This window comes from Humulus lupulus, chromosome 6, assembly GCF_963169125.1.
Source record: "Humulus lupulus chromosome 6, drHumLupu1.1, whole genome shotgun sequence".
NCBI lineage: Eukaryota > Viridiplantae > Streptophyta > Magnoliopsida > Rosales > Cannabaceae > Humulus > Humulus lupulus.
This window is the reverse complement of record NC_084798.1, coordinates 218,843,356-218,869,517: the sequence shown is the minus strand read 5'-3', so window position 1 is coordinate 218,869,517 and position 26,162 is coordinate 218,843,356. Positions and strand designations below refer to the sequence as shown.

Here is a 26,162-nt window from a genome sequence, read left to right as displayed (position 1 = left end):
AGGAGCTATTAGAGTGGATCATGTACGCACTGATGATAACTTAGCAGATCCTTTGACGAAAGGATTAGCTAGAGAGAAAGTCCATAAAACATCGAAGGGAATGGGACTATTGCCCTTAGAATGATGAATCACTCATGATGGTAACCCAACCTAAAGACTGGAGATCCCAAGAACTAGGTTCAATGGGTAATAACAAGTTGTGAAGTGATATGAGTTGAATCATGCTATTTCCATTAAAGCAAATAGAAGCATGAATTCCTGAAGCGATGAGAGGATGAGTTAATAGAAACTCTTAATGAGATCTATACTCTATGTGGAGTGGAGTACCGAGCTACAGGAGTACTCTTGATAGACTCACCTATGTGAATGTGGAAGTGGGGCCGCTTCCTATGGAATTTGGGCAAAATTTCTAGAGCATTCACTATACTGGGATAGACGTGCATGGCCATTAACGCACGGGCTTTTTTGATTACACCCTTGAAAGGTTGGTGCGTGGTACGATGTTAGAAATAGAGTTCAAGACTACGTGTCACTCTAGTATAATCTAAATCGTATTCACTACGCAAATGTTCAAATCGAAAGATACATTTGTTTATGCACAATCTTATAGATTCTGAAATTGCTCAAGAAAATATTTTTAAAAATTCAAGTGGGGGATTGTTGGAACTTTTTTAAATGAATTATTAAAAATTGATACAATAGAGTTGTGTGTGATATGGGAAAAGTCCCACATGGAATTGGAACACTCTTCATAGAGTGTATATAAGTTGCAAATGCAATGACTTGGGGTGTGCCCCAAGGGGTACCCAGTTTTGTGCGAATGGGTGAGGACTCACACACTTGACCACCACATACGCGCGCCGCCGCCGCCGCCGCCGCCACCGTCCGTCCGACCGGACCGAGCTGAGGTGGGTGGTGTGGTATTTTTAAGTTTTATTTTTTTTTCAACAAAGGTATCTAAACGTTTATCATTTTATTAATTAAATTAATTTTAAAAAACGTTCATTTTAATAAAACAAAAAACGGTTTTTATTTTAATTAAATGAAGATAAACGTTTTAGCCGTTTAATCATCCTCTGATTTAATAGAAAAACGTACATTTGGAAAAAATATAAGAGAGAGTTCTTTTTGTCTTACTGGGTTCTACGAATTTTCTGAGAGCAATTTTTTATAAGGGTGTACAAGAACGATCTTCTCGGTGCAGGGAGGAATCGTACAGAGGCTGTTTTATCCTGGGGACGGCGTGGTTGATAGACTGTCATGCACACTTAGGGCAAAGCCACGAAACGTCTTAAAGAGAGCGACTTTGTCCGCAACTCAGCCAGAAAATATTGATCGATAATTTCGTTCCATTTTGTTTTCTATTGAGGAATATCACAATCACTTCAGTGAACCTTCTTATTGCTTTGTATAAGTTTCTCGGTTTAGTTTGACAACGAAGCCTAGTGGATTAGAGTTCATTAGGCATTTAATTTAGTTTAGTTGAAGATATATAAGTGAGAATAATGTTTAGTTGTAATGGTTAAGTAGTCTCAAAGATTTCAGCAAATGGGGGAGACTTATTGTTTAACTCTCAAGTGTGTGGCTTATATATCATTAGCTTCATTTAATTTGGTATTTCTCTCTTTGTATTACAAGAAATTGTTGTTTAGACTTGTGAATTAGTGAGAGAGATGGGTTTTTGCATGTGTTGTAATTAGGTGTTTGGTATGGGGTAAAATAAATGTGGGAATGAGAATTTAAATCTCTTCTTATGTTTGATTCAAATTTTAAGGGGGTAAAGTTAATAATTTGTGTGGGCCTCACATATATTTTAAAGGTGAAGTGAACTATTTTGTACACAAGAGTTGGTGTGATTGGTAGAGAATCCAAATCCAATTTTATCATTTTAAAAACTTAAAAACAGTGGGACCTACAAGAATAAGTGATTGGTAGGATATTTCTTAAAATAAAATTCAAATCAGTATTCTAATTTTGTGTTACAAAATCAAAAACAAGAAAATCACGTTTTCTCTGATTCCAAATCATTGTATCCTAAAATCCTACAAATCTATCACTTTTTTATATTTTTAGATTTCATGCCAATCACATATTCAGTTTTTTAAAACCCAAAAATAATTTTCAGATACTGAACCAATCACATTTTCAAAAACATATTTTCAAACTATAAATTCATATTTTATTTTTGAAACACACATTTTGAAAATGCAATTTTTCAATCACGAACCAATCAGGCCCTAATATCACATCCATCTTAAGTCCATCTACACATTCCAAAGCAACTCAACTACTGAAAACAAACACCCGTAAATACTTTCTGACTATTTCATTGGTGAGAAAATGAGTGTTGTAACCTTTATAATCATTTGTAGTTGTCTTGTGCCTTAAAACTTAAAACTGTGTTCTTATTTCCATGTTTTTCTTATTATATCCATGTGTAATCTGTTATACCAAATTAATTCTGAAGTTTCTTTATGATATAGCTCTGTCAGTGTATATTGATGTAGATGGTTTTGTAAAAACACAACTCTTGTGTAGTTTTGTGTATTTATATCACTATATATGCATATATATTAAATAAATTTATTGACATGTGATGTGAGTTTTCATAATTCAAATTTTTCTCTAAGATTGTCTTATAAGTTTTATAAATTTCACATTATGAATAAAAAAATTATGATCCTTGTTGATTATTACTGTTAGTTCTAGTATTGCTGCTGCTTATGGGTGAGTGAAATGTGGTAATTCCTGCAGATGATGATGATGATGGTGCTATTGAGAAAGCAAATAGATGAGAACTCTTCTTGTCAACAGATAAAATTTTATCTATATGAGAAAGCAAATATATAAGACTTTTCTTACAAACAATTATTTGTAATTTTCCAATATATTATATTCTTTCCTTGTTGTGTATATGTGTATGGCTCCATCAAGTAAATAAAAAATAATAATTGAAAAGAAAAAAGGAAAATTAAAGTATATATATAAATAATGAAAGTTGATACATAGTGGTAGATAAGTCAAATACTATAAGTTAATTTAAACAAGACATATAAAGAAATTCAAATCTCATATTGACATCCTTCAAGGCCAAATAATCTACTCTACTCTGCTCATCTTTTACAACTAATTTTCACGGGATGGTGGTATTGTATATTGTTAGAATGTATAAAGTGGTCTAGAAGTAGAATGAAGTGCATGGTAAGAAGTATGGGGATCCATCTCATAATCAATTAATGACGAGTAGAGTAACTCATGTTTTTATGTATTATTGAATGTACACACATTTTCCATGTGGGATATTTTTCTCTAACCTCCCCCCTTAAGATGGTGGTTATTTTTATTCACCAATCTTGAACGGCTCGATCACAAGTAGCTCTTTGACTATTTTTGGCTCACTATCCCCGAATCACCAGTGGCTCTTTTGGCTCTCTTTTTGGACCGGTTTTAGATTTGGATCGGATACATACCCATTAGAGTTTTCTTTAGCTCTTGATATCATGTTAGAATGTGGAAAGTGGTCTAGAAGTAGAATGAAGTGCATGGTAAGAAGCATATATAGGGTTACATCTCAAAACTAATTGGTGATGAGTGGAGTAACACATGCTTTTATATATTATTGAATGTATTCACACACTTTTCAGATATTTTTCTCTAACATATATGTAGCACCAAAACAAGACAAGTAATAAGGCTTGATCCGAGTGACAGTTGGCTTCAATGGCCTTTTGATCAGTTCCATTCCAATAGCAGCCTCTTTAGCTCATTATGTCAACAACTTCACTTCTTCCAAGACTCCATCAAGCTGTGCTCAGCTTTTAAGGTTAACTCATCTTGATCTCTCTGAAATTGTTTTGTTGTATAATTTGATTCCTCTTGATCTCTCTTCTTGTTGTTACAACGATGATTATTAATTATGATCATGAGATATGTGCTATAGAACTTAACCGAAACATGTAAAAGTTAAGAGAACTTCACTTCACCTCAATCTACATGGTGAATTTCCCTTCCACAAATATTTTTCAGCTCCCTTATATTGAAGTCATTGATATGTGTCATACATACAATCTTAAGTCCTTGAGTTTTTTAATACTCTCAAACAATAATTTTTTAGGGACTTTTCTGTTTCTTGTTAAGAATATATGTCCCTCTCTCGCATCTTGGCCTAACAACTTTAATGTCCAACTTCCATCAACTTTGTTCACAATGAATCTTTTATAATTTATCTATGGATTCAAATTTAAATTCATAACCCAATAACATCACCTAATCAATGATTCATCATTCAACCATCCATTTAAAAAAACATATTTATTTATTCAATATATATATCAACGTACATATCAAAAATGCAAGAAACTCACACAATATTTAATATATACATATATATAGACTGTTATGGTACCAATTGTTATTATCAAATATGAAAAACAAGAATACACAGTTGAATAAATCTTTAAAAAAATTATTAATATCAGTTAGGATCATACATATAGACATATTAAATAGGACATAAATAGATTATCTGTAGTAGCCTATCAAGTGTTCTTGAATATTTTCGTATAAATTAATGATCTTCCTATCATTTATTGAAAGCTCACATTTTGATCTTCCAAGTCAATCATCAAACACACAAGGACATGTGTGAGCATCTAGGATTCAAATATGTTGATTTAGAATTCTCTAGATGTACTCAACATGCTAGAGATCTAGAATTTTTAAATTTAGAAAATTCTATCGTTTCTCTTATTAAGAGGTTCCGACCATCAAAAACAACTTATATGAAAGAAACTATCTCTTATTTTCAAGTTTTTAAAAATAATTAACTAATTTACTTAATTTTTATTATTCAATGACTGGAAATGTTAATTCAAAACCAACAAATATAAGGTAAAAACTATAAGTACAATCAACTTGATTTTTTGATATGTAAGTCACATACATACACAATTTGTAAAAGAAAAAAATATATTAATTAATCAGGAAGAAAAAAAAAACTGAATATATATATATATATATAAAACATAAAAACCAAGAAGAAAAAAATACATATTATATATATGATCATGCATAATGAGGTACGTAGAGTGAGCTTTTGTTTTCTCATATATGTCATCCTCTTCATGATATCGATTAGTACTTGTAACCCTTAACGAACAAGCTCTCAGAAGCGAGGCCACCGGAGGAAGAAGGAGTGTAGTTGCCGAGAGTGGCGTCGGAGTTGTCCTTGCACCTCGTCAGAAACGCCGCCTGAGCTTTGCCGACGTTCTCCTTCTTCCCGCCCCAAGTCTTGAGCGTGCTCTGTTGCAGAGCTCGGCCGAAGGAGAAGGACAGCGTCCATGGCTTCAACACTTGGAGCTTGTTCATGGCGTTCAGATTCTGGGTTGCTTCTTCCTCGCTCTGTCCACCTGAGAGGAACACGATCCCCGGTACTGCTGGCGGCACTGTCCGCCGTAGCGCCGTCACTGTGTGCTCCGCTATCACCTCCGGCGCTACCTGTCCATGCCCATGGTTTTTGGTATTATTAATATTATTAAATCAAATATATGACAAAATTTATAAATAACTTGTCATATCACATCAAAATTTTGGATATATTTATTAAAAAAATTTAAATAATAAATTTTCTCAAGATAATATATTATTTTTTCAGATCCTTAAAATTCCAAAAACAATAATAATATATGAAATATTTCTTTTATTGACTAGGCTTTTTTTTTTTCTCAATTTTTTTTTTGGTTATATAATGTGCATTCAAAATAGTTTTTTTTTATATATCTAAATTATTGAAATCAACTTCATCCATAATTATTGCCACAAAAAAAAAAAAAAACTTCATCCATAATTATTATTCTTTTTTTTAGTAAAATTTGCATCACATTTTTTCGTGTAAATTATTTGAGTTATATTAAACACACATAATTTAAAATGCAAATACAATATGTACTTACATAAATAATGAAGAAAAAAATTGGTGCAAAATTACTTATATTAGTACATCAAAATAAATTCCACCTCTATAATAATTTATTTATTAAAAAAAATTAAATTGACACTCTCAACTAAAAAATAAAATGAAAAATCAATCACAATTTTTAATTTTATGTTTTTAACTTGAAATAACCAAACACATAATAATATAACTTACTTAAAATTACAATATTAATAATTTATCTTATTACAATTAAATTATCAGTAACATTATTTATTAAATTACAATACTAAAGTTTTCTCTACTTATAAAAATCATAAACTTAAAAGAATTATAAAAACAATTTATCAATTATATATTTATGTTTTCTTGAGCAATATTTATGTTAATTCACCATAATAAATAAATAATTTAGGAGTGTGAGAAGAAGAAGAAAAAAAAAGTATTATTCATTATATAAATATATAAGATAACTATTCTATAGGGACTTCTCTTTAAGCCTTAACGTGTGGCTCTCAACAGTTTTTTACATTATTTCTTTTTGTGATGTATATATTGTAGCTATTTAGAGCATTCTGCAAATTTTCATAAAATTCTGAATAGTTTAAAGTACTAAAAATTAGGTTCAAATATATTGTTTTTCATGTGCATAAAAAAAAATAGTCACGCATGCAACAATATGTTTGAACTTAATTTTCAGTACTGTAAACTATTCAGAATTTTCTGAAAATTTGCAAAATGATCTAAATAACTATAATATACATGCCGAAAATTGTTCGAGTAAATTCTCCTATATATATATATATATATATAGTATATATATAGATATAGAGAGAGAGATTAGTATACCTTTGGACTATCAGAACCGGGTGTGACCATGTTGGGTTTAAGAAGAGTCCCCTCAAGAAGAACGTGTTGCTCATTCAAAGCCTTGTAAACCGCCGCAAGCACAGTCTCAGTCACCGCCGCACACTTGTTCACATCATGGTCCCCATCAGTCAACACCTCCGGCTCCACAATCGGCACCAACCCATTCTCCTGGCATATAATCGCATACCTCGCCAACCCCTGCGCGTTCTGCTGGATCGACAGCTCCGACGGCTCAGTCGCTCCAATCTTAAGCACGGCTCTCCACTTGGCGAACCGTGCTCCGGCCTTGTAGTACTGAGCGCAACGTGCGCCGAGCGAGTCGAAGCCTTGAGTGGTGGTCTCGCCGTTGGTGCCGGCCAGCTCGACGGTGCCCTTGTCGACCTTGATGCCCGGAACGACGCCGTTTTCTTGGAGGACTTCGACGAAGGGCTTGCCGTCTGTGGTCTTTTGGTAGAGAGTTTCTTCGAAGAGGATGACGCCGGAGAGGTATGGGAGGGCGTTGGGACAGGTGAAGAGGAGCTCCCGTAGGGCTTGGCGGTTGGATTCTATGTTCTCTACGTTGATGCTCGACAGACGTTTTCCGATCGTGCCGGTGCTCTCGTCGGCGGCGAGTATTCCCTTGCCGGGAGTGGCAATGTATTTGGCTGTCTTGATAAGTTCATCTGTATAGGAATATATATATATAAGGAAGATTTTTTGGTAACATAATGACCTAGTAAATATTTTTTTTCATTAATTTTAAATTTTAATATATAATGCTGAAATAATATTTTTTTTAATTATTTAATTTAATAAATATGTGACCGATATAAAATCAGGTAGTTTTTCCAAAATTTTAAAATAATCAAAATTTATTTTTAAAAATATTAATTAACAACTATAAATATGAATCATTGATCTTAATCTAATAGTTAATATTAAAGTAACTATTTATGAACAGTAACTTTTAAAAATGCCCTTTCTTAACAATTCTCAATGAGAATGAAACTTTTTTTTGAATCGATCAAAAAAAATCACCATGTGAAGATCTCATTCCTATATATTTTTTTATTGTTTTAAGCAAATTGGAATACTACCAACCAATAATAAAGGAGAAAATATTGAAATGTGAATAGATATTCAATGCATCAACAACAAATATATTCACTACTTCTATATACCAAATCACTAATGGGGTCATGTGAGAAAGAAATAAACTAAGTGTGATCTTAATTATACACTATACTTTTGATACATTTGATTTTATTATTGTGATTGATGAAGATTTAAGATGTGGGGGGGATTATTTTGGTTCTACCAACCAAATAATAATGTACTATTGTAATCTCAACTCAAATCAAAATATATGAATGCAAAAATAGACAAGTGTATATAATATAAGAGCATATATAGGATTAGTGATAATAGAGCAAAATTAGTCAAACTCTCATATACATATAATGAGAGAGAATGAGATTATACCAGCATACTTTCCAACAAAGGCCGACATGGTTGTTTTGTTTTGAGGCTTTAATAAAGAGAAGGGTTTTTTCTAGCTCTATGGATAGAAAAATATGCAAGAGGACCAAATGGCAAAAGATAAACACAAACAATCATCAATCTATATAGATAAGCTCTCGTGGAATATACCATGAGAATCCAACTCATGCCATGCATGGACACGTGTCAAAAGATTAGCCCAACAAGGGTTATCATCCTCGGATAGAGGAATGAGTGATCACTCTCCTAGCCAAGTGGCAGCTCATCCTAAACTCTCAGGTTTGAGCTGAGCTCTTAATTTTTGTGTGGAATAGCTAAACTCCCTAATCCGTTAATAATTGGGACAACTTGAAGAGATTCAAACAAAGCCAAATTACTACTTTTGGACTCTACTAACTACTCAAGTTTTAGCCACTATTTCTTTTCAATTATCATTACTCATTATTGGCATTGCTATATAGGTTGCTTTCAGTCATTACCACCCATTAAGTACTGTCCAATCAAAACTTCTATTTATAAATACATCTGTATAAAGGTAAAAAAAACACACGGTGTTGAAGAATTTTACATATATCTTGGCTAGTGAATACAATATATGTTATGCACATAAATATTGGGAGCCCTGCGATGCATTCCCTTTTTTTTTTTGTGACATATTGGTGCATTATTTTTCTATTTTTGACACATGGATAGATATAATTCCAATTTTTTTATATGACGGTGTACATTATAGCTATCTAGAACATCCTACAAATTTTCAAGAAATTCTGAATAAATTATGGTACCGAAAATAGAGTTTAAACTGTCTGTTGTACGCATACCTATTTTTTTTTTTTTTACGCGTGTAGAATTTAACAGTTTGAACTCTATCTTCAACTTCGTAAACTATTTATAATTTCTTGAAAATTTACATAATATTCTAAATACCTACAATGTACACCATTATATAAAAAAAATTAAGATTATAACTATCCATATACCAAAAATAGAAAGAAAAAAAATACTTCGGCGTTGCAAAAAAATATATGCGTTATAATCATTCCTCACACATATATATATATATATATAATTTGGATGACATGCTCTCTCTAAGTAGTATTAAGTAGTATTGTATAGTACTTGCAAAGGGATCCAGAGTGAGACTACATTTATCCTTGTATGTATATTTATTTATATATATGATGGGGCCAAAGTCCCTCGATGCCCAATTTGACTTTGGTCAATGTCCAACCTTTTCATGGTGAGATAACTTTGGCCAAAAGGTATTGAGAAAATAAAAAAATAAAAAAAGACAAACATAAACAGAACAAAACAAAACAAAACTAAAAAAAACCCAAGCGTGAGAAGAAATTTATATATATGGAGAGAGAGATATTTATATATAGATATTTATAGGATTATATAAGACAAAGAATCTTCGAAGGAAGTCAACAAAATTTCAACTCTTATAAAAGTAGAGAAGCCAGCAGAATATAAGTCAAAAGCAAGTTTAGCTGATTTTCAGACTGCTGACTAGGGGAGAGGAGTAAGGATAAGAGGATGATGGAGTGGACTAAATAAAAGCCATAAGTATGGATATTTTTTTTTTTTTAATTTCTTTTCTTTTATTTTGAGTGAGTTACTTCTTGCCAGTCATCATCGTCGGTTCCAAAATATCGGTCTCCGAACTCGCCCATGCCCGGTATAACTCGATAATCTTCGTTCAAACCACTCTCAATCTCAGATGTCACAATCTTAAGTCTTGGGAATCTTTTGCAGACCACATGAATTCCCTGAGGTGCCTGGTTTTGACATATTTGAATTGCAGCATTGTTGTTAAGTTCAGAGTACACTCATCAAAACTTAAAAACTTTTTTGTGTGTAAACACTCAAACTTACAGATATGAGATTGAGAAATATGATGTTGGACTCTGGTACACCTTTCCTTAGGAGCAAAGAGATGGCCTGAACAGCCGAATTCCCTGAAGAAAAGATCGATAACAGTCGATACGGTTTTTACTTTAAAATTATGGAAAATAAAACTGCAAAGACTTGTTCTTTCTTTGGTCTAGATAAACAAACCTGTGCCTAGAATGGGATCCAATAGTAAGACATGTCTATCTGAGATATCCTGGGGAAGCTTTTCGTAGATGAGCTGTCAGCATCATAGAATAGGGAAGAACAGTCAAGCGAAAATGGAAATACGTTGATTAAAAAAAGAAAGACAATCATAGAAGGAATCGAAACCTGCTGGCCATTGTCTCCTTCTCTGTGGATTAGAATTTTCCCAATCTTGATTCCCTTGCAACATGCTCTCAGAGCATTCTCCATACTCTCACCGCTGGAATGACGAGAATAAGTGTGCAGTGAGAATATATCGAATTAGTACATTGTGAAAAATTACAGCTTTGAATCTTAGTTTTTGGCCCAAGAATAGAAATCCTCTAGAGCTTGCTTCCAAATATAAAATTTATATGAAAACTGACAAAATTACCTCCTGATTATAGACACACCACATAATCTCTTACAGAAATCTACACCAGTATACACCGACTCTGCGAAAGACAGGAGATGTAAATTAGCTATCGGCAATTACAGTTTCAAGAAATTGGACTCTCTTAGCAAAATCAAAATTAGAAAAAGAAAACAAAATAATGAAGGTATCATCTATACAACATAAACTAACTTTAGTCTTTGAACAGCAAATATGCATGTGAAGCATGGGTCCTAAACTGTCATGATAGGACAGTTAGTATTAGTTTTTCCTTTTTAGAGATTTGCAGTACTGACAACATAATGCTTTGCTTTTCTAATATGAGTAGTGGCACTTAATTGTTGAGGCTAAACAGTTAATGCCCTCACATTCAGACAAGAAGCTAATGTTACTCATATGCTAAAACTTTTCCTGTTTAAAAAAAGAAAAAGTTACAACATGATAAGTAATTTTTCACGGATAAGCTGAAGTAACCCATTAAAAATGAAAACAGAAAACTGAAAGGTACAAAGAACTAAAAAATTCCATTTGACTGTCAGCTTACCAGTTGGAGTGACCACCTGTTTTTCTGTAAATGGCAGATGTCCCAGACCATGCTCAACGACCTGGTAATAATTTCGAGATCATTAATCATTGACTAATCCCATTCTCAAAATGCAATACCATAAATAAACTTTATACTCAAAGAAAAAATACTCACCAAACGAATCAACCGATCAGCATAAAATACAAAATCATGCTTCGTTGTTTGTGAATCACGTATGAGGGTATGCATGCCCCGTATCTGCATGAGTCAACCGGTAATTAGTGCCATAGAAAGTTGCTGAAATTACATTAATAACAGAGAATGAAGCTTGCCAGATACCTGAAAAGTTGAATGTATAACGTATAAATTAGGATATATTTTACACAAGTCATGCTGGCCAAGCTTTGTACGGATGTGTTGTACAATCAAATCAATAGCCACGTGATTATCTCCTCCGCGAGGAATAATGATGTCAGCATATTTTTTTGTAGGAAGAATAAAGTCATCAAATGCAGGCTTCACAAACTTTGAGTACTGCATTAAAACAAAAACATTTTAAGAAAATGAAATGGTGAAAAATGTAGCCTACTTTCATCAGATTATTCTCTCATTTTCATATGATCAAGTACCGGAGACTAATAGTGAACCCTCAACCCTATTGAGTGGAGATTTTGAGAAAGGGGATGACATAAATGATTAAACAACAAGAGTTAATCAAATAATAAGAGCAAACCATCCGTCACAAAGATCACTTTCAAAAACAGCACTTTGACATTTCTAGCTACTAACAAGTAACAAAACATAATTACCACCAGAGTTGCAGTTTCATCTCCTGAGGTATATCCATTGACACTTTAAACTTAATTGAGGCCCACAAATTCAAAGATATAATCTCTTGGCAATAAGAATGATTACAAAATTACATGAATAGTTGCTAACCTGATCAAGAACTGTACCAATATCCCTGTTTTTTTCAACTGTGTCACGCCTTATCCTCCTTGCTAAACGAACATCAGCATCTGCACTGAAAAATTTTCAATGTGAAGTGTCTCAACTTAGTAACACTATAAAGTGACATACAACGGCATCCCATAGTTAATGCAGAAATTATAAAAGAAATCATTATATTAATTGAATCTCAAATGTAATGGTATAATACTGAATAAATTAGAAAAAAAAAATAGTCAGATAAGCATCTCAAGACCACATATATGTAGTAGTAACTAATGAAAAGCATCAGAAATACAGAGTAAGAACATCAAGTAGCATAAATGATAAAAAAGAAAATAAATGACCTGTATCGACAAATATCTTCATATTCATCAACTCTCGAACACGGGGATCATGAAAAATGAGAATGCCTTCCAAAATTATCACATCTGAAGGGTTTACCTGCACAGCATATGCCGCCATATTGTTGAAGTAAGGGTCCTCTAATTCAGAATTCTAATAGAGATAAGAAACATACTGATAATTGCAAGCATGCACATACTGTAAGTACTGAATAACTTTAATTCTCATATAACTTCTCTTTGGTAAGACAAAAGGGTATAAGAAAACAAGAGGCAATTCATTAGACCAGCATGTTAAGAGAACAAAAGTTACCCTTCTAGGCGGGAAGACATTGTTTTTGTAACTCTTGAAGTCATAGTTTGGAATATCTACTGCTTGCCCATTCCTCAACTTATCCATAGAAGCTAAAAGTTTCTCATTATCAAATGCATCTGACAATAAAAGCAATTTTACATCAAAAGACACGAAAGAAACAGCATGCACTATATAGGAGAAATACATACCATAGTTAGGCTAGTTATGGCTACAAAGCAAACAATTCTAATGTGCCCCACTAAATGGCTAAAAATATACTATATTTTTGTGAATTTTTAGCAAGATACAGGTATTAGAAATTGTGTGCAGATGGGCACTAAATTACATAAAGTTTAATAGCACAAACCTCATTGCTTGGTTTAAATGCAGTCAAACACTATATAATCCTAGAAAAAATATAATGTGACTAAAACAGAAATTCCCTCACCAGGATGATCAAAATTGTATTCATGTACTCTTGCATGTTCTTCTGGTGTCAAATTATGGTAAAAAGAATCCTGAGAAAGCATAAACAAAAGTATTATAAGAATGACGTGCAACACATTTAAATGGATATTTATATAAATAAAAGCTTTCTAGATTTACCTCAAGCATAAAATGACATAAATATAAGAAAATTTATGAAACAAATAAACAGCAGAAATATGGATTTCCATTTAGTTAAACTTATCATCATAAACCAGAAAATCCACAAGTACCCAAAAATGTGCCAAAAGAAAAATCAACTTTAAGAATCAACACAAAACTATTTTAACCCTTAAAGCTGAGTGTTACCAAGTTCAGCTCATAAATATAATTAAATTTCTTACGAGCAAATAAATCAATAAGTATGTTTCAAATCAATTATATTCAAGTAGAGAAAACCAGAAGCCTAGAATCATACAAATCATGAAATTTTTCATGAGGAGATTACCTGGTTAACAAGAACAACACGCTGGTCATGAAGCTGCTGTATAATCATATCACAAACTGTAGTCTTACCAGATGCTGCTCCACCAGCAACCCCTGCCATGCAAAGAATAATGCGATATTTAGAAGAGACTAATAATGTGATATCTAGAAGAGACTACAGAAGAACAAGCTTCTTCCAACAATTCTTCTTCCTAAAAGAACGAAATCGTTATGCGCCAAGACCATCGTTATGCGCCAAGACATATAGAAATACAAGAGGCTACCAAAGAAACAAAATAATGAATTTTTAAAAAAGCTAAGGATGGAAACAATAAAAAATTTAAGAACCACATAGATAAGAAGGTGAAATTTCGGGAAGATATTATATATATATTACAAATTTTTTGTAGGGGGGCTATTTCCCATCCTGGTCACTATGTAGGTCCATCCCGGACCACAGCATAATTTTTCCCTCAACTTAGGATGATATCTATTTAGTAAAGAAAAGTGAAGTATTGGCTGCTTGTACATGTTCCAATCCAAATTTAAAGGCATATTCGTGATATATATTAAAAAATAAATAAAAAAAACAAAGAAGAAGAAGAAGAATCTCGTAACAATGTAGTTTTCCAATCCAACTTTACCTATGACAAAAGGTTGCATAAGAATGTTATCTGTAGCAGAGGTTGTTGGTTGGTCCACATTTGAATGCCTTTCCTGCAGACCATTCATGTGAAATCCAGAAAAATGAACCCCTGAGGAAGCTTCTATTAAGTCCGCAACTGATTTGGACTCCATGCCCATAGACCTATCCCATAAAAGATACAGCGGTATACGAACAAGGTTATGCAAAGAAGAAAATGAACAAACATAGATCATTCTCAAGAAAAAAAAAAAGCACTTCATGTCTAGCAATGTGATTCTTGAGTCCAACTGATGGTTCGATTGAGTATAAGTTTTTATGAACCATTAACCAGCTCGGCTATTGAAGAATCAAATTCAGTTCAAAAAGATGGTCAAGTCACTTGATCAGAAGTGGGTTCAAAAAACAATACCAAAGGGTACCCACCTAGTGTTATAGGATCTTAAACTGGTAAACAAGCTCGAATTCAAAGACTTATTACAAGGGACAGAATATATCATCTTAAAAACTCTGGCTTTATATGTTAGTGGCAGTGATTGATCAAAACAAGCAACAACAACCCAAATGGAAATGCTATCTCAGTTACATGTACCAAATCAGTATTCCAAATGCTTCAAACCCAATAATCCACACAACAACAGTCCAAGTACCGACACCACCGTGCCGCAAACGACACCAAGTTCCGTGTAGCAAGCACACAGGGTTGCAAATACGACACCAAATCAATCCAGATCACAAAAAACGACACCAGATATAGGATTTCAATTCCACGGAATACCTCAACTTCCAAGCGTTATATCATTGTGCATTTCAGCACACGACAATGCAAAAATCAAATCCAAGCAACACCATTTCCCAGTTAAAAACTATGCCCGATAATAATTCCAAACCAAATCGAAACGCAGATCCAATGTGAATACATATAAGCGTATCTATCCATACACATACATATGTATATATATAAATACACACCGCAGTTCTCGATCAACCGAGACAAATTGATTGAAGGAATAGTTTTTCGTACGGAAAAATTACAAAAAATTGAACAAATACACAGAGAATTGAAGTTAAAAATGAAATCCACTATTGATTACATTGTTACCTTTCGGAGCCGGAAGCGTGAATTTTAGAGAGAGAAAGAGTTTCAGAAATGAAAATTTACAGAGAGAGAGAGAGAGAGAGAGAGAGAATTAGAGAAAGGCTCATACGGACACACATAGGTTGAGCTTATATAGTGGAACCGTAAAGTGAGGGAGACCTCGCACCAAAAGTCTACGTTTTGCAATATAGTCCTTCCCTCTCCTAAAATTACAACTGACCCCACATTTTTAATTTTTTTTTTAGATTTTTGTAGCAATAAATAAAAATTCATTTTTTGCTCAAAAAAAAATTAAAAATTCATTTTAGCATTATATGGTATAAAAGAGAGTTCAATTCTAAGATTCCTATCATTTTTATTAGTGTGTGAGAATATTTATCATCGAGTAGGATTTAGATAAATATTTTTGTTGATATTATAAATTATATTATTTTATTTTATTGGATTTATATTTTTTTTTAAATAATTTTAAATGTAGTTTTTTATTTTGTAAACTTAGAAAGAAAAAAATAATACTGCCATGAGCTTAAATTTTATCAATAATAAACACAAAAATAGTGTAAATTATTCCATGTTGGTCTCCGTGGCTAAAAATATCATTTTTTTTACCAATTTATAAAGTAGAAGATTATATTTATAATTATTTGAAACTATCGAAACTAGTATTAAAAAAAAACCAGGACTAAAAATATATAAATCCTATTTTATATAATAATGCTACAAGATATACACAATGTCAATTACAATATATTAAATTATTGTATGAGCTTTGCACTTGAATGGGTAATAGAGATAAGCACCCACATGTGCTTCCTAGTATTTTCCTATATATTATAATAAGTCTATATTTGTATTTCAACAATTATAATATAATCAATTTGACAAATATTTATTAAAGTCAATCAATGGTCACTTTAGGCTCATTCAAATAATTTAGTAGGTGAGTGCTTGAAATTAAAATCTTTTGTCTCTAACTTTTATAATATAATGTCTCAATTCAACCTTTATTATTAAATATCATATAAATATGCTTATATTGATAATAGTTAAAAATAAGACTACAAAATTTAGGACTAATAAATTATATTCGAGTGAATGTGGTGCAAGATATAGGGCTCAAAGTATATAAAAAATTGTCATATGGACAAAAATAAAAAGGGAAAATATCATTTTAGCTCCTCTTCTGTTTTTTTTGAATGCGCGATCGACCCACGTGTTTTGTTAAATGATAAATCGGACTCTGTGTTTTACAAAATAGATGAAAATAGTACCCTAGACCCAATTTTGGTCAAAATATTTTCAATTATAAGATCAATTATCGGGTCGTTAGTGATGCGATGGGTTCAGAGAAGCGGAGAAAGTCGTCGAAGAGCTGAGAATGAATAATTATATTTGAAATTTGCTTGACCGAAATTAGGTATAAGGTACTATTTTGATCAATTTTGTAAAACACAGAGTCCGAATTATTGTTTAACAAAACACAAGGGCTGATCACGTATTTGGAAAAAACACATGGGCAAAACTGGTATTTTCCCAAATAAAAATTAAATTTTTGAGTCACTCATGTTGTCACACACCCATAAGCTATTTTTAAAGTATGATAAGCATTTGTTGATTATTTGACATAAATGGAACCAAGAATTCATTTAAAGAAACTATTTGTATTATTTTTAAAAAAAATTAGAAGGAAATTTGAATCATCTAAGAAAAAATTCAAAGGATAAAGAAAAACTTTTAAATTAATATTTTTTTAAATTTGTTAGGAATAAATTAGAAATCTTTGACTCATGTTTTCACAATATTAAATATGAAAAACATAAGAGGACTGAAGGCCTCATTGATTATAAATTTCACTTTTTTTTTTAATTTGGTGGGAGAAAAGTGAAAACAAATAGAAAGTGAAGGGGCAAATATGTAATTTGACAAAATGGAAATATATTATAAAATTTTGAGAATAAAAAAATAAGAAAAAGAGTACGGTGGATTGGAGGGAACAGTGGGTAGTAGGGAGAGACAGTGGAGAAAGTGAAGATTAGATTTAGATTCCACCGTGGCACTGAATCGGATGTGGGTCCCACTCCAAGATGCCCTTTCTCTCAACTCAAACCCCAATATTTAATCACACCTGAGCTAGCGCTTCTCTGTACTGCAATCTACGCTCCTTCCCCTGCACCTTTACTTTATTTATTTTTTTCCACCGTATATTCTCACCAAAAATATGCCGGACAATTTTTTTATTGGGGCTTCATTTTAAGCTTTATTGGTGGGGCTCTCAGTGTTTCTCAACTTGTAAATAGTTTTTGTCGCGATTTTTTTTTATAATTATATATATTGTAGCTATTTAGAGCATCCTGCAAATTTTCAGAAAATTTCGAATAGTTTACAGTACCGAAAACTAAATTCAAACATGTTGTTTTTCATACGCATTAAAAAAAATTAGTCACGCGTGCAACATTTTTGAACTTAGTTTTCGGTACTGTAAACTATTTAGAATTTTCTAAAAATTTGCAGGATGCTCTAAATTGCTACAATATACACGGTCATAAAAAAAATCGCGCCGAAAACTGTTCACAGGTCGAGAACACTGAAAGTCCTACCGGTAAGACTTAAAGTGAAACTCTTATAAGAGAATTCCTCTATATGTATAGGCACCCCTTTAATTAAAAAAATTAATATTTAAAATTATTTTTCAAGATTTTTTTTTATATTTTTTAATTTTTTTATTATTGTTTTTATAATTTCTTTTTAAAATAATATAATTTTTAAGAAAAAAAACTCTTACTTTAACAAGTTTTATGTATTTTTTGTTTTAATTGTTTTATTTATATATTTTAAATATATATTATTTATATGTATTTTTTAAAATATGAAAAAGAAAAAAAATAAAAAAAATGTAAGCACAAATTGAAAAAAAAATATGTATATAATATATATTAATTTTTAATAAAAATTGAGTATACTAATCAAATTTTTTAGTGCAAGTATAATGCCCCTTATTTTTTTTATTATTTTAATTATGCTGTCTAAAACCATAATTATTGCACGATATTCCAACATTCCCATTATTAGATTTTTTTTTTATATTTATTAAATGCAACTCTCATTTGAGTTAGTGCTTTTTTACAGATTTTGTCCTAAAAAAAATGTATTTTTCATCACCCACCAACTGTAATTTTGTTTGATAAATACCTTAGAAAAGTTTATTCTTGTTGATAAATTAGTTATTTTTTGTTTTTATATCTAATCCCTAACCCAAAAAAATAAATAAAAATAAAAATAATTACAGCTTTATAGTTTACTGCCATAGACTAAATAAATAAAAATTACACCTTTCTTTGATTTGAAATTTATTTCTCATACCTTTCTTTATTTTATTTTTTGTAACCCAACAAACTTCTTCTTAGTAATAAATTAGTGATTTTAATAAATCAATTCCTAACTGAATAATAATAGCTTTATGGTTTACTCCAAATAAATAAAAATTATACCTTTTACTAAAAAAAAAAGTAAGAGTGTAATGGAATGTATTTTTCAATAGCCACATGTAACTTTTGTAATTTATTATTGGAGACAAGTACTGATTTTTAAAAATCAATTCCTAACTAAAAAAAAAATTAGAGCTTTATGAAATAATTAATTATTTAATTAAATAAAACTCACACCTTTTACTCAAGATAAATAAAAAGTAGGTGGGTAATGAAAATTATTTTCCAAATACTTGATTCTTGGGAGAATTTGGTTCTTTTTAGTATCTCTTCATAGTTTGTGATAAGATCATGATTCTAAAGAGTTTTTTTTTTCTTTTTTGAGGAAAATAATTCTAAAGAGTTTAACTTTAAGGAAAATAGTATTTTTTTTTAATATATTCTTCTCATGGAATTCGTTTTTAATTGGAAAAGAAAAAAATTAAAGAGAATAAATACTCTAGTACAAAAATTGTTGACGTTATTTTTCGTCAACTTAATTATGTAGAGCAATAAACAATTGATCAAGAAAAAAAGAAAAGACAAAGATTTTTAACGTGATTCAGCAGTTAAAATCTACGCCCACGAGTCACTTTTATTATGTACTCTGTGCGAAAGATTCAAGTGAAAGTAATTTTGCAGAGCCTTTCCAATACAAAATTGTGTGAGTACAAATGACCAGATGTAACGTCCCTAAGGTAGGGTACGTCTGCCACATACTCGTAATTCTAGGGTTTACGAGTATGTAAGGCACTTGACCAAAAGAATTAAATAAAATGATACGAAGAAATACAGAAAAATTTAAAACTTTTATATAAACTTATTAGAAGAAATTATTACACGTATGAATACTTTAAATTTAAGGCAGTCATATGAAAACTCTAAACCATTATTGCATTGCTACTGAGTCCGTGCTCCACAAGTTGCTCAACAGCTAAAGCCACACCTGGAAAAATGTTGGAAAATAACATAATGAGCTAACGCTCAGTAAGCAAATCTCATGCATACACATACACATGAATGTCGTGAGTTTGAAGTGTCCATATACTAATATGCTGACTTATATACTTATGCATTTCATTTATTGCTCATACACTTTCAAACTTTACTTTTATGCTCTTTCTTTTGGTTTCACATTTTTATGGGCCTGATTTCACTTGTGCACACTGTTTGATTCGGCAAATGCCTGCAGGGCTTATAACAGATATCATATAGAATCCCATGGGTTCTCCTCCGGCTAGCCATCATCTCAGCTAGGCTCATCATAACACTCATTTCATCGTTGCCATAGGTGCCATACTTATTACACATATGGAGGAGAAAGACGGGAACATGGCAAACATATCTGAATGGTCAACTCTGACCTAGCCCACACTAGTGGACGGCCACTATAAGCCTTAATAGACCTCCGTCTTCTTTACTGAACTTACTTGATTGCTTCATCGAAACAGTGGCACCCTTTTTAACATCTTATTATCACTTTACTTAAGCCTTGTGTCATTAAAATGTTTTTCAAGGCATTTCATAACTTTTCTCATATTCATATGCATGGTCTTATATCACATAATAATGTATCACATAACTGTACATGCCATGCATACATGCTGATGCTGAAATGCCAATGTTCATGTTCATGATTCATGTTGATGGTATTCAATCAAGGCATTGTATCACATCTCATATAACTCAAAACATCTTTAGTCATAATACATGAAGCTTTGGGTTGGTGGCGTTGTTATACCTTAACGTAGAGCTATGGCTCAGGTCTAAGGTTTCCAGCCTAAAAACTTAAACGCTTCATATATCATAACATATAACAAATCATGAACATAGAGTAATCCACATATCCATCAACATAAGAACACATACTTGCACATAATTCATATCATTCTTAACCAAGTAAGACATCTTTCACATATCACAGAATTCATCAATTACATATCACACAACACCCTTATGGTGTTCATATAACCATTCTTCACATACTTATCATATGCATCATCATCATACCATACTTAACTCATCAGATGTACACAATCAATGTAGTCATGCATCTTACACTTAAGCACAAAAGGTGAGATTTACTTACCTTAGGTCCTTAGCTTATTTTAAAATTCCTCACCAAGAGTCAATCAATCAAATCCATACAAATCCTATTCAAGGCACATCATTTATTAAATTCTATCAAAATCATAAATATACACTATTGATAGTGTATATTAATAATACCAGAAACTATATAAATGATAATAATAAATTATTATCAACGTAATGCAAATAACTCTTCATATAAAACCATGCTTTAAACCTTGCTCATAAGATAATGTACCCTTATGATAATAATAATAATAATCCCAACAAAAATAATAATTATCGTCTATAATTAAACTTATTTCGATATTAATAACAAAATACTTCAATAGCAATACGTATATGGATGTATATATTCAAATAGTCATTTTATAAAAGAAATCATATTTTTAACATAAAGTTGTAATAATAAATATAATGATAATAATATAAATATAAATATTTATATTATTATTAATTAGTCATAATATCAATTCCAGTGATATAATAAATATACTTTCTCCAAAATTCACTGGTCTTACAAATATCAATAACTGTAAGAAACTAATATTTGATATTATTTTAATATTCAAATATTAATAAAATATTAATATACAATAATAATGGTTAAATAATAGGTTTACTACAAATCACACTTTTCATATATATATATATATGAATCTGTATTCTTGATTTACTTAACAAAATAATAACAATAATAATTAAAATTACTTAATCATAATAATTTCCATATTAATATAAAATCAATTAAATATGTATTTTTATACTTTATTTAATATCTAATATTTTCTAGAAAATTGGACAGCACAACGGCTATAAAGTGGACAATTCCAAAATCAAAACCTGTATAAAAAATATGTATAATCCCAGACAGCCAGTAAATTACAGAAAATATTCCATATATCAATAATATATAATTATATACTATAAATACACATAATAACAATTACTCTAATCAATCACAATTAAATCACAATATATAGGTCAAATAAATTATACCAAAATGATCGGGTTCCACAACAAGTCAAACGATGATTTTCTGAGACTCAAAACGTACTTCAAAACACCGAACACTAAGTTTCGACCGTCGGTCTACGGTGGATCGCGGTGGCTCGTGGTGGGCCCACCACCCAACTATGGTAGATGTAGGAACAAGTTATTGGGTTTTGAAGCCCACAACACGAGGAACACGATGGTGGTGACGGATCGGCAAACGGATGCCCGAGGTGGCCGAATCGCAACTTTGAAGTCGCGGGGTGGCCGAACTTAAATCGAGTGGTTGAGGCGTTTAATCGGCGAGTGAGCTCTAGATTCCCGCGTGGGTCGATAGTTCGGAGGCTTCTGAATCCAACGGTCCGGCGCGTGGCTAAAAATGGTGGCCGGAAAGTACTCCTGCGTCGTCGACAACAGTAATACGCAGAGGAGAGAGAGAGAGAGAGAGAGAGAGAGAGAGAGAGAGAGAGAGAGAGAGATTTTCTGAGGAGAGAGAGAGAGACACGGGTAAAAAAAGAAAGGCTGAAGCCTTTTCTTTTCTTTTCTTTTTTTTTTTAATTTTTTTTTTTAAATTACACTTGGACCCAAAATACTAAAATTCTTTTCAAATAAGTCCTTTAGCAAAACTTTCTTAATTTTATAAAAATCCCCAATTAAAATTATATGACATTTGGGTCCAATACTTGACTACTCAAGTTTCTCTCTCTTTAATCTCATTAAAAACATAAAATCATATTTTAAACACTATTTTTCCATTACTATTTCTTAAATTTGTAAACTTGTACATTTTATGTATTAAAACTCTGATTTATAATAAAAATGTTGGATATTACACCAGATCCATACTATTTTATAGACCTAGTTACAATAATATATTCTCATAAATTTAGGGAAGTTACAACATATATTCAAATTCAAATAAATATTTGAATAATAATAATAATACAACTTTAAATGGATTATTTAAATAAAGATCTCATAAAATTAAGGATTCGACACACGGTCTTAACTAATCCTAAATAAATAGGGATTTCCTAACAGTTTTTTCGTGTGATAAACGCGTCATCGAGCTTGAACATTCCTTCAACGCGCTTTCGAAATCACTCATAGCCTCGAGTTCATCATTCTAGTTGTTGCTTCCTCCTCCCTCGCTAAGTCTGTCGAGCTCATCCATCGGAGAAGGTTGATGTCTTCGAGCCTGCAACTCATGCTCGAACACCGATGACAAATCTAGAACCATGTGGCTATGACACTCCAAAATAATTTGCACAAATGTAATGTGGAAATTCATTCATTTCGAGCACATGCATTTACAAACCTACATTTCGATGTTGTTTACTTAATCTTGACATTTGAGTGTAATAAGAATAATAAAAAAGTAATTTGAAGTAATATCAAAAAATAATTTTTAACACAAATAATATACATTAATTTATAGATCATGAAATTATCCTTTTTAGAAATAAAATACTAATAAATCCTACAAAATATTACTAATAAGAGATGTCCCAATATGATGAAATTTTATAACAAAGGGATATGTTTCAAAGATTTAAAAAATGTAACTATTTTGTGTACACCTTTTTTCACTAAAACATCAAATACCCAATTTAGCCAGATAAAAATTCATGAGTTTCTTATCATGAAAAGCTCACCAACTAAAGACTTATAATTTCATAAATTTTTTTCAAAACTCCACATTTATAGTTTAATTTGTACTCGAATTCTATTTAGTAACATTCAATATCTTTACCATAAATATTATTTTTAATTAATTAGTGATTTTAAATCATATTCCTAACCATAATGGTTGGTATAAATCTCTCCAATAATGATAATAAAATTGAAGCAATTTTCCAAAGTACAATCCATATATCTTCCATTATTATTTGACAAAACTTGTTTTTTTTAGAGTAGGTAACTATTTGGTACCCTGTATTATAAAATCGTACATATTTAATACCCAAAACTCAAATTTAATTAATAAAATTTTACAAATTTAATCAAAATGTTCTTAATTATACGAGTTCCAAATTTATATTTAATTACTTAATTACATATAACTGATGACAATTTGGTCATATTGATAAAATTTTATCTATTAAATCCAAATTTAAGTACCAAATATATATGATTTTAAAATATAGAGTATCATATGAACATTATTGAAAACAGAGGGTGCAAAAATGATACTTTACAAAATTACAGGGTACCAAATGAGTAAATTTCATTTTTTTTTTTAATGATGGAGATGATTTTAATTCTGAAAGTCTCATATTGAGTAATTAGTTGTCTTAATCAAATATTTTTAAAGATATTTTCATTATCATATGATGATGAAATCTTAATTAATTAGGTGAAAAATCACCATTAATCAAATAGCAACAAACAAAGACAGTTGTAGTTCACAAAAAAAAATATATATATATATATATATATATATGGTTTTTCACCAAATTAAATTCATGCACTGATTTGACACCAAAATTATTTTCAATTGTCTATATCTCTAATAAATAAAACTTTTTGATTTTTTAGACACACTCACACTTGGAACTAAAAAAAATTTAAAAATTGTTCTTGATCGTATTTTTTTATTTATTTATTTATTATTTTTAACTTAATAGAATTTATCATGAAAAAAAAATTGAAAATCACATTAAAAATAAATAAATAAAAATTTGGATTAATGATTTAATGGTATATGGCCATGCAAGCACACGTGAAGAGCACGAAATAGAATCGTTTCATTTCTGGCTGTGAGTAGGCCACGTCATTGATTGAGTATTATACCTTATTTTCTCCATTATTGGATTTTTGTTTTTTTTTTTAAAGTGAAAATTATGTTTATTAATTAGTTTTTTTTTTTTTTGGTTTTTGAGAAAGTTGTTTTTATTGCTTAAATCAATAATTACAACTTAAATAATTAATAACAAGAACAAGTGGATTATATAGTAGTCCACGCCCTTTGTAATTATTACTCGAATCACCACCAATTGCATAATATTTTAGAACCAAACTTTTGAATTTTTCATGTTCTAATTATTGAATTATTATTTTTACAATTTTTTTTTAGAATATGCTAATCGAGATGACAAATTTAAATGCCTAAAAGAGATAAGTTATTATGAAGAATCAGCAGATCCATTACGCACGTTTGTTTAATTTTATTTATAGAACTTATTGATTATTTTTATTAAATTTATATTAATGTTATATAAATTTTAAAATAAATATCCTATTTTAATTAAATAATTTGTTTGTTTTTGTTTAAGTTTATATTTGGTTTAGTTTTTGAATTTGTGAGTGACAATAAGAGATTATATATTATATATTTAATATAATATTATATATTATACGTGGATTTTAAATTTAAGTTTCTTGCTAGTTTTAAAAAAAAAAAGTAATTTCTTGTGCTAATTCACAATAGATTATATTATATGTTTAATATGATATTATTATAATAAGTGAGTTTAAATTTAATTAAATTTTATTTAAGTTATAAAACGTATGATTTTATTATTTTTAAATAATTATCATTGTAAAATATCTCAAATATATCATATTTTAATTTGTTTAATTATTTATTATTTAAAAATGATTATCATTACAAAATATCTGAAAAATATCTTATTTTAATTTGTTTAATTGTTTATTATTTTTAAGTAATTATCATTGTAAAATATCTCAAAAATATCTTATTTTAATTTTTTTGATTATTTATTTTATTTTATTTAAGTTTAAGTGTTTATAAACTACCGTTAAATATAAAAATATTATGTTAAATATAATAATATTTCGTTAAAATTAACATTAAAAAAAATAGAAATCCGTTAAAATCAATAATTTACTTTATCTACACACTTATTGTATAGAAGAGATAATAAACAAATATTTATTAATTAAGTTATTTATAAAATTAATGTAGAAATAAATTCTTAATTTTTATTAAAACTCGGGTTTTATTTTTATTTTTTCTACAATAATCATGGAATCAAGTACCTTATGACTAGCTTTATATATATATATAAACATTTAAGATACTACAAACAACGTGCAATACACATTTGTTTTATTTTATTTATAGAATTTA

The 26,162-nt window shown here is 30.3% G+C and overlaps 2 protein-coding genes and 1 long non-coding RNA gene across 3 annotated transcripts; all 3 read right to left on the bottom strand.

The window, feature by feature from the left end:
- Positions 1-4,886: 4,886 nt before the first annotated feature.
- LOC133783391 (fructose-bisphosphate aldolase 5, cytosolic) lies at positions 4,887-8,420 on the bottom strand. Its single transcript, XM_062223006.1, has 3 exons — positions 8,264-8,420; positions 6,782-7,464; positions 4,887-5,496 (listed from the first exon to the last, which is right to left on the bottom strand). The coding sequence occupies exons 1-3, from the start codon at positions 8,289-8,291 to the stop codon at positions 5,134-5,136; spliced, it is 1,074 nt and encodes a 357-aa protein (XP_062078990.1). The 5' UTR covers positions 8,292-8,420; the 3' UTR covers positions 4,887-5,133.
- A 1,235-nt stretch (positions 8,421-9,655) lies between these two features.
- LOC133783390 (uridine kinase-like protein 3) lies at positions 9,656-15,169 on the bottom strand. The gene is made up of 15 exons (XM_062223004.1): positions 14,849-15,169; positions 14,424-14,587; positions 13,802-13,893; positions 13,316-13,385; positions 12,886-13,004; positions 12,576-12,672; positions 12,220-12,299; positions 11,620-11,814; positions 11,455-11,538; positions 11,299-11,359; positions 10,755-10,815; positions 10,508-10,601; positions 10,343-10,415; positions 10,160-10,242; positions 9,656-10,062 (listed from the first exon to the last, which is right to left on the bottom strand). Exons 1-15 carry the CDS (start codon positions 14,920-14,922, stop codon positions 9,886-9,888), a joined length of 1,524 nt encoding a protein of 507 aa, XP_062078988.1. The 5' UTR covers positions 14,923-15,169; the 3' UTR covers positions 9,656-9,885.
- A 4,404-nt stretch (positions 15,170-19,573) lies between these two features.
- Positions 19,574-22,833, bottom strand: LOC133784520 (uncharacterized). The gene is made up of 3 exons (XR_009871382.1): positions 22,076-22,833; positions 21,075-21,138; positions 19,574-19,931 (listed from the first exon to the last, which is right to left on the bottom strand). It is a non-coding gene; the product is annotated as an uncharacterized LOC133784520 (long non-coding RNA).
- Between the last annotated feature and the right edge of the window lie 3,329 nt (positions 22,834-26,162).